General features: G+C 40.4%; 1 protein-coding gene across 1 annotated transcript; it reads left to right on the top strand.

Annotated features, from left to right (window-relative positions):
- Window positions 1–5262: 5262 nt before the first annotated feature.
- On the top strand, window positions 5263–6852 carry LOC116131719 (probable xyloglucan galactosyltransferase GT14). The gene has a single exon (XM_031417382.1). The coding sequence runs from the start codon at window positions 5263–5265 to the stop codon at window positions 6850–6852; it is 1590 nt and encodes a 529-aa protein (XP_031273242.1).
- The last annotated feature ends 3037 nt before the right edge of the window (window positions 6853–9889 follow it).

Raw genomic sequence — 9889 nt, 5'->3', positions numbered from 1 at the left:
CAAATGGGTGGAAGCTGAACTGCTAGCCGCGATCACGACCAAAAAGCTCAAAGACTTCGTTTTCAAGAATATAGTGTGCCGCTACGGAATTCCTCATACCCTCATCTCGAATAATGGGAAACAGTTCGACAACAAAGAATTCAAGCAATTTTGCGACGAGCTGGGCACCCATAAAAAATTCACCTCAATCACAAGGCCACAAGCAAATGGCCAAGTTGAAGCTGTCAACAAAACCATTAAGCACACTTTGAAGGCCAAACTTGGCACAGCCAAAGGGAATTGGGCTGACAACCTCCCCGAAGTCCTATGGGTGTACAGAACAACTCCAAGGACCTCTACCTCAGAAACACCTTTTTGGCTAGCATATGGATGAGAAGCGATGATCCTTGTAGAGGTGGGAACTGGTTCACTTCGGAGGGACTTGTACAATGAGGCCGACAACGAAGCACTTATGAGAGCAAGCCTAGACCTTGTTGAAGAACATCGCTGCAAGGCTTCACTAAGGATAGGAGCCTATTAGCAATGCGCGAAGAGGTTCTTCGATTCAAAGGTCAGGCGAAGAGACTTCCAGGTCAGCGACCTTGTGTTAAAGGAAGTTCTTCTCGGTACCTAAGAACCAAGTACGGGAGTGTTAGGACCAAACTGGGAAGGTCCCTACCGCATCGACAAAGTGATAAGACCGGGGACTTATCATCTCAAAAGGCTGAATGGTTCCAAGGTACCCCAAGCTTGGAATGCTGAGCACCTTCGACCATACTATCAGTAATTCCAAACTCAGTTTTCCTTGTAAATTAACTTGCAATTTGTGTAAATAATTTCCTTGTAAAGTGTCATTTTGTGTGCTTGTAACAATCTTCACATGTAATCTTGTTCGTGTGAATGTGTTATGTTATCACACTTGTTTCAGTAAATGTAAACAATCAGGAAGTACTCATGTACAGTAAAGCGAACAGAAATTGTAAAAGCAGAAATGTATTTCATTATTGTGGAAGTACAACGGCAAAATGACATAGCTATAAGCCCTAATCTGGTTCCTAGTGGGCCGACCTCATCGTCCTAAGGCTGGTCGGCTGAGGGTTGGTTTATCCGAGGTATGTCCCGAACCTCCTGCTCGGGAAGCCGCCGCTTCATCATCCTCCCGCGCCATGGACATAAGTGTATCTTGCCAGTCTTTTGGGAGGTCAAACATGTCAAGTCGCAGATTCTTCATTCGCAAGGCATAAATAGACTCGATTACCCGGTCGACAGCCTTCTCCTCAACCTTCGCTGCCTGATTCTGCATCTCTTGTGTCAAGGAAGCAACTTTTCCTTGACTTTCCTAAAGTTCAGCTTCGAGAGCTTGCCTTCGCTTCTTGAAGGCGTCCCTCTCTTGTTCTATTCGTGAGGCATGTAGAGAGGTTGCTCTGAGCTCTTGATCCTTCACCCCGGCCTCCCTGGAGAGTCTGACTATGGTCCTTTGTAGCTCCTTTATTTCCTCTCCATGCTTCTCGAGCTGTGCTGTTTGGAAGTCCAACGTACAAAGAGCCGCATCTCTTTCATTCAGGTACCTGTTCGCCGACTCAGAAGACAGATTTCTCTCTGTTTCGACAGCTTCCAGGCTTCGCTTGAGCGCTACGTTCTCTTCCTTCATAGCAACATCTCCCTTTGCGGCTCCCAATTGAACCTTCTCCATGGACATTCACATGGAAAGAAGAGCCTGCGAACGAAGAAAGATAGAGTAAGCTAATCAAAAGAAGCTAAGAGAAGTCCTCGCCGAGGACAGTTCGTTCACCTTGCTTAAGTGTTGGATCGATGTGGACATTAGGTCCACGTCGCTGGAACTTGCAAACTGCTCGAACGATTTCGAGAGTCCGCATTCCAATAAGGCGTAGACCACCAGCTGCAGGTACTCCGGCAAGTTCCCCAGCGAGTCCAACACTTGAGTATCCTTCTTCTTGGCCTCGACAGCGGTCGTGTCATCCATAGGTTCCTTACTCGACCTACTCGCGTCCGGTCGCGACCCCTTTGATTGATCACCCTCAGATTCGGTCTCTGATTCTTCGACCTGAATCTGTTTCCTCTTCTTTCGCTGGGTCGTTGTCTTCAGCCTCGGGCGAGCAGGCGACGGCTGGGAGACCTTCATGGTTTGCATTGGCATGTCCTCTGAAGGTTACGCCTGAGAAGTTCTGGAAGGTCGTGTCGATGGGCCCGATGTTGCGCTTTCATCCGGTGGAACGGTCGAAGCAACTTCAGCCCCTTTGGCTTTTCTTGTCCAAAGGAAAGTGATCGGCCTTCATCGCGGCTGCTCTGACTCCTTCGGAGGCATGGTTGCTGCATGCAAAGCATCATTAGCAAAGATATCTCATTTCACGACCAGAAAGGGATCAGTTAGTAGGACTTACTCAATGGGGACTCTAACGACGCGTTTGCGTTGAAGAAACCATATTTTCCCAAACTCGCGGTCGCCATGAGTTTCTTCGAGTCACGCTTGTCCTCGGGTAAGGAGCCGAAATGCACGATCCTACTTCTATCGAAGAGCCCTAGGTCGGTCATCTTGTTAACTGTCCGAAAGGAATCAGGTCGTTAGAAAAACACATTTCGAGTGTAATGAATTCGTCAAAATAAAAAAAAATAAAAAAATAAAAAAAGAAAGAGGCCTACTCGGATCCTGGAAGCGGCAATGGCCGTCATAATGAAAGAAGAAAAACTTCGTTTCATGGGCCCCCGCGTTATTCGGATAGTTGTGTATCCCATTGGCGATAGTAGGTTGCCTGGACAAGTAATAAGAGTCCTTGTCCTTGCTCTTCTTCAAATAATACGAGCAGCCGACCTCCATCGCGGTCAGCTCACCCAGCCCGTTCTCTTGGCACGTGATGTACATTGCAACAGCAATGACGTACGCGTTCGGAGTCAACTGCATCGGCGTGACCCTGAAGTGGTCCAAAAGCGACCTGATGAAAGGGTGGAAGGGGATCAGTCCCCCACCCTTGATGATCTCCTCGAAGACCGCAGCCAGACCACTTAACGGGTACCGCGATGAGTGTGCCACATCAAGGAAAGCGTCCACCTCGATAGCGTATTGCTTTATTACCCTCTCGAGCTCATCCCCGGTAAGTACCGAGAAGACCTCGATAGGGATGCTTGGAGCACCCTGTGGGGACGAACTGGTTCCCTGTTCGGATCTGGTTGTTGAGGGGTCCATTTTGCTGGTCTGCAAAAGTGACAAGCAGAAAGGTCATTTAGCCGTCGTACGCTATTTCGTACGATGATATGGGAGGAAACAAACTCCCAAAATCCCAAAGGAAACCCTAATGGCATGATTCAAGCAGCCATTCATGGCTCGAACCCGACCTAAGCATCTCGTCTCTGATAGGCTACCGGAAGACATACGCCATTCAACCATGGAAAATAATGAAACAAAAAACAGGGAGAAGCTCTTACCTCTTGGAATATGGCAATAGCTTCCGCTTCGAATACTGGAAAAATGCTAGTTTGAAAGGCAGAGGTTCCAAGCTTGCGAAAGATCTTTTACTCTCTAAGAAAAAGGCTCTGGTGACATTGCCTGAGAACGACTCGAGGTTTTTATAGCGTATGAATCGGCGTTTGGATTTCTTGGAATCGAAACGGTGTTTGGGTGGCAAAGGTTTCTCACCGTTGATCACGACCACGTGTCGCGCATCAGCGGGGAAGAGTGAGCGTCACGACTGGATAAAGTTAGACCTTCATCTCTTCCGTTGAAAAGCTCAAACGACGGCCATCTCTCTTTCTCAGAGCATTAATTGCGTCTCAAATCCACATTTAATGCTCTGATAAGGGGCGTCATTCCAACGTACTGCGCATTTAATGTCCTGATAAGGCGTACTGTGTCAGCGTACAACGCATTTAATGCATCTGGCTGGCACTTATCACGCACAGGGCACATTTGTCAGCGCAGGGACTGCTTCATTAAATGCACCCATATTAAAAAAACAACAGGTGACGTCTGACGAAATCAGGTCATTCGTCCCCTACAAACAATGAACATGCGAGATCATTCTCGAGAAAGTGTCATCCCGACCTACTTTTAGACAGGTCGAAATTTCCAGAATTTCCAGAATTTTTGAAATTTCCAGAATTTCCAGGAATCATCCAATTGCGGCATGACTTGTAGTTTCCAAGGTTCGATTCTCAAACCTTAAAAATTAGGGGACTTCTGTTATGCCTGGGAACATAGGGCTGACGTGGCGTCCAGTTAAGTGCGAAAGGTCAGACCTCGGGAAGAGTCTATTGCTATTCTGGTGCAGTTGCGTCGTGTGATCATGGTTTCACCCAACAGCTTGCTTCCGTCAGAATAATGGGTGCACATCAGGCTAGCAAGGAGTTGTGATGATCCCATGTGTCCAATCCCTGCAACAAATCACGTGAATTACTCTAAAAAAAAGATTTGCACGGATCATCCCACGAACTTATAGATTCAGTGATCATTACCTCAAGGCATCCCACTATAAAATGAGAGCTCCTCTCTCATTAAGGGGATTCGCACATTTTACTCTTGACAAAACTCTCTCTCTCTCTAGAATAGACAGTCTTGGATACCTTGTATCATCAGTGTAAAGTCAGTCGTCTAAAACGACATGACCTTTATCATTAATAAAAACATCAGTGGACGTAGGATTTGCTTCCTTAGCATCCGAACCACTTTAAAACTCCTTTCTCACTACATTTAGTGTCATTTTCCAAACCATTCACGTGTGTCTTTTGGGGCCAACTCAACATTTCACACATGTGTTTCGTTGGTGTCAAAATCACGCATCAACAATTACGAACTTATTAACGAAATTTGCAGTGAAAGCTAAACAGGTGTAGAGGTCGGAATACAAGGTATTTAGGAGGGATTAACGGAGGAAATTCATCCAGTAATTATGTAGTATTTTGCTTGAGAATAGGGTAAACTAGGTTTATCTTCTAGGAAGCTGAAGCGTTTTAAAAACTGCACAAAATTGTGTATACTTCATAGCCAAGTTAAAATAAATTTATTAATTTATCAACTTCAACTTGGGCATCTACACACAGCTCAAGGTGTTCCAAGTTGGATGTATCAGTGTAATAAATTATATATCTATCCGTCTAAATATATATAGATAGATAGATATATAGATTTTCTTATTATATATTAATAAATTGATAAGTTTTCTCATTATTTTTGCATTTCTGCTTTCATGTTTATCATTATATTAATTTTTAATTGTGCGCAAATTTCTGGCTCCGCCACCGTATAAATGTATGATATATCTTAAAGAACATATGATACAAGAGTTGAAAAAACTCTTGCTTCCATTGCAGCTTTGTTTACACACAACTTTCAGGGAGCTTCTCTCATTGTCTGCTGCATTAGTGGAAGCCCGTCAAGATCAAATGGAGAAACCATTCATTAGAAATTATGGCAGTCAACTCCGGTTTGTATTTCTAGTCATCGTTGTTTTTTGGATCTTGTTGCTTCGTATTTATTATTCATGTGTCACAGGTAGCAAGTTTGATATTAAACTTTTAGTAAACAGTTATGTGAATGCTTACCTTGGGAACAACAACAATATAACCAAGGTAAATTTAGATTTATGTCTGGGTCGACATATCTATATACATGATCTTCCAAGCCGGTTCAATGAAGACGTGGTCAAGAATTGTAATTTTACTGTCCCAGGAACTAATAAATTTCCTCTCTGTAAATACGCAGAGAACTCAGGTTATGGTCCTCAGATAGAAAACTCTTCTAGGATTTTATCCAACAAAAGTTGGTTTGCAACAAACCAATTTTTATTAGAAGTTATTTTCCACAACAGAATGAAAACATACGAGTGCTTAACCAACGATTCATCAATTGCATCAGCAATTTTTGTACCATACTATTTATGTCTAGATATTATGCCATATCTATGGGGTAATTTCGACTTGTCGATGAAAGATTCACCTGGTCTTAATCTACTCAAATGGGTAGCAGAAAGACCTGAATGGAAACGAATGTGGGGTAGAGACCATTTCTTAATCGGAGGAAGGATTGCTACTGATTTCAGGAGAGAAATAGACAGAAGAGGTGCCTGGGGAAGCAAGTTCAGATTTTTTCCTGAATCAAATAACATAACAATGTTATCAATTGAAGCAAGTCCTTGGAACAACGACCTGGCCATACCATATCCGACATCGTTTCACCCTTCTGAAGACAGTGAGGTGGTGGAGTGGCAGGACAGAATGAGAAGACAAGAGCGACCATATTTGTTCTCTTTCTCCGGTGCCCCACGGCCCTCTATGAAAACTTCTATTCGGAGTATTCTCATCGACCAATGCCAAGCTTCGAGTAGTACGTGTAAATTGCTGGATTGTAGAGAGGGTGTAACCAATTGCGATAACCCAATTCATGTGATGAAACTCTATCAAAGTTCAATATTTTGCTTACAGCCTCCCGGGGATTCATTGACCAGAAGATCAGCATTCGAGTCTATTTTATCAGGTTGTATTCCAGTTTTTTTCCATCCGGGTAGCGCTTATATGCAGTACACGTGGCATTTAACCAAGAATTATACTAAGTATTCTGTATTTATACCAGAGAAAAATCTATGGGTGAGGGAATTTAGGGTTAATAAGACATTGATTAAATTTTCAAAGGAAGAGGTAGCGGCCATGAGAGAGGAAGTTATAAGGTTGATTCCAGGGATAATATATTCAGATCCTAGGAGGGTTAGAAAGGATGAGATTCTTGGAGATGCATTTGATTTGGCAGTGAAGGGAATTCTTGAGAGGATTGAGAAATTCCGAAGTGCAATTAGAGAGGGGAAGGATCCTAGTATTGGTTTTGCTGAACGCAATAACTCGAAATTCAAAGATGCAAATATAGTGTGAGAAATCAAGTGTGTTTTATACTTATGGAATTATAACATGAATAAGATTAAATTTAATTTAAGCCAATTCATATTAAATTCTCCGAAGCAGTTTATCTATCGATCTGTATTTGTTTATTTCTTAATAATTAAGCTCACGTACATGTAGCGGACTCCGGATTTCAATCTTTACGGGCTCATACTTATAGGCAGGGCTACCAACCAGCAAGGGATAAAGGGAGGCAACTGGCCCCCCTTGATTTTTTTTTTTTTTTTAATTAAATTTAAATTCAAATGGGTTTTTCTCCTTTGTTTTTTTTTTTTTTTTTTTTCTAGTGTTTCATTTTCTTAATTTTGGGGGACGGACTTTTTGGTGTTAAAAATATACTCACGATGTAAAATGTTTTTTTAATGATAAACTATGGATTAATCAATAAAATAGTGTTATTCATTGTAAACCATAGAATATATTGAGTTACTTTCATAACGTACTCAAGAAACGTTTGAGGCTCGTATGAGTTTTAGGGATGGCAATATGTGGGTATCCAACTCTCCAAGTTCAATAATTTCTGATAGGACTTTGGGTAAGGAAGAAAGCAGCAGAAAGCTTCCTGCAAGAGTGAGACGTTCACCTTGGTGGTCAAAGGATTATGTGGTGTGATTCTTAATAGTTTTATGAAGCAATTGCTTATTAGTTAGTTTTACGTTACTCTGGTTTTTCAGACTTTAAGTATTTGTGGTGTAAGGGTCTTCTGGTAATTGATTGTTGGACCAACAATATTTAAGTTTGATAATCATGAAATAAAGATCATCAGAGTTTTAACCTAAATTCCCCTCTTCTTTTCTCCCTATAATCTGGAGGCTCTGTTCCCTCATATAGAACATGTCTATATTCTATCATATCTTCATTGAAAACCATTAGTAAAACTCTTAATCATTGTAGACAATTAGGGAACCAAGGGAACTTGAAGCCTCCATGCCAAATCCAATATTACGTTCTAATCATTCAATTATCTGTGAATCACAATAAGCTAGGGTGATAGTTAACTCAATATATAAACTGAGGTTTTTCATAAATACTTTTATAAAACTTTTTCTGAAAACATATACTTTTCACAAAGCTTCTTTAACTTAACACTTAGATTAGTGGACTTTCCATAACAGAGAGGAAACTGAACATAGCATAATCAGAATATATAAACAAAAAATTGACTACGCCCTGATCAGAACATATTAACGAAAATCCAATCCATACACAAAAATCAGCTTCATATATAGGCAAAGCCACAAGCATCATCGATCAAACATATTTAATATACAAAACAATTCACATGAAAATGCTTTATATAAGTACATTCATATGCTTACTATGATTCGTTTAAAACAACTATCTATTTTACTTACCTTGAATCAATCTTGTCACAATATGATGATAATCAGAAGTTTTCTCTACCTCCAAATAATAATTCTTCCATAAATTTTTCTACTTATCTCTTATATGTTTCCATGGATTCGTATATTATACGTATATATAAGTATGTAATCCAACTTAACTGTCATTTAATTAATAAAGTATAACTTATGTAATAATAAAGCTCATTTATCTTCTCCTTAATAAATTCTACATATTAGTGTTAAACCATATAGATATAGCAACTTTTGTTTTCCTATTAACTTCATCTTAATGCTTACTATCTAATTTAACAAAGAACAACTAATAGAAGAGTAACGACTATTTCCCTCCTAAGGTTTGCCTTAATGACACTTTCCCACCCAAAAAGTTTCAAAATACCAAATCGCCACTCACTGAGGAGTTCCGTTAGTAGTTTTCCTAATATAAAAGGGTATAATGGTCAATCGATTGATAAAAGTAAGGGCATTATTATCAATTAATATTTTAATAAAAAATTAAAATTTGAAATTGAAGTGCAGGGTTGGGGCATTGGCAGGTGTCCATGAGAGTTTGACATTTGATAGAAAAGGAAAAACGCAAAAGTCATTTGACATTTGTGTGTTCTGAAAATGGCGACTGTTGGGTTTTCTGTTGACATCTTCAATTGCCTTCTGGTGACTGTTTACGATGACCGGCAGTGGAGTAGCGGTTGGCGAGTTTAGCGTTTTGCGTTCGTGTACATTGTTAACAGTAGGAGCTAAGGGTTTTTGACAACGACTTTTTCCGACAAACGATGAGGTTTTTTGTGACTTCTAGTGACAAGTTTGTCTCCTAAGTCGTGACTTTTGAAGTCCGTAATCATTGAAGTTTTCAACGATAAGGTTTAAGTGTTCGAGTGTTTGAACTTTTGGAGGTAATCATGTTTGTTTATACTTTTTTTGTTTTCATTTACTATACGTTGTGTTGGAAAGAAAAGTGTCATTTTGTTGTTTTGTTACGATTTGGTTAATAGCAGGAAGTTTGTTTATTGTTGATAATCCGTAGATTATATTATTTTTCTTGTTTATTTGGTAAGATTTTCGGATACTTTCACTTGAATTTAGGCCTGAATTGCCACTTAATTCGTTCATTTCACATTTCAAGTCTAAAACGCATTTCCAGATCGAAACAAAGCAAAAACAAGGTCAATCAATTCAAATTCGAGAGTCTTCACAGTCAGGAATGTCGGAGGTTGATTGGAAGCACCCTTGGAGCTCAAATGAACAAGACAGAAAGAGAAAATCGAAGATTCAAGTGTTGGAGCATGCAAGGGCATTTTTGTAAATTCAATTTAATCAACATAGAATTTCGCTTCGGCGAGAAGAATTTTCACCGCGGCATGAGACTCTCGAGTCCAATGTGTATTTTTGTGCTTCGTTGTATTTTTGTGCTTCATCGCGATGTCAACTCTGGAGATTTTTGTTTTGTTAAAACGGTGCGCTTTCCCATTTTTGTCTTGAGTCCTAGGGTTTTGGCCGACTATTTAAGAGAGACTTAGCTCATTTTTGGGGAGGTCGAGATTGTTAGGAAAGAAAAAGGGGAGATTGGAGTTTTGAAGAATTTGGGTCTTCAATTTAGGGAAGCTTTTGTTCCTCTTTTAATTCCTAGCATGTTGAACTCTTTATTT

The sequence above is a fragment of the Pistacia vera genome, unplaced genomic scaffold (assembly GCF_008641045.1).
Source record: "Pistacia vera cultivar Batoury unplaced genomic scaffold, PisVer_v2 Contig240, whole genome shotgun sequence".
NCBI lineage: Eukaryota > Viridiplantae > Streptophyta > Magnoliopsida > Sapindales > Anacardiaceae > Pistacia > Pistacia vera.
Note: the sequence above shows the minus strand (reverse complement) of the source record. Positions and strands in the feature narration are given on the sequence as shown.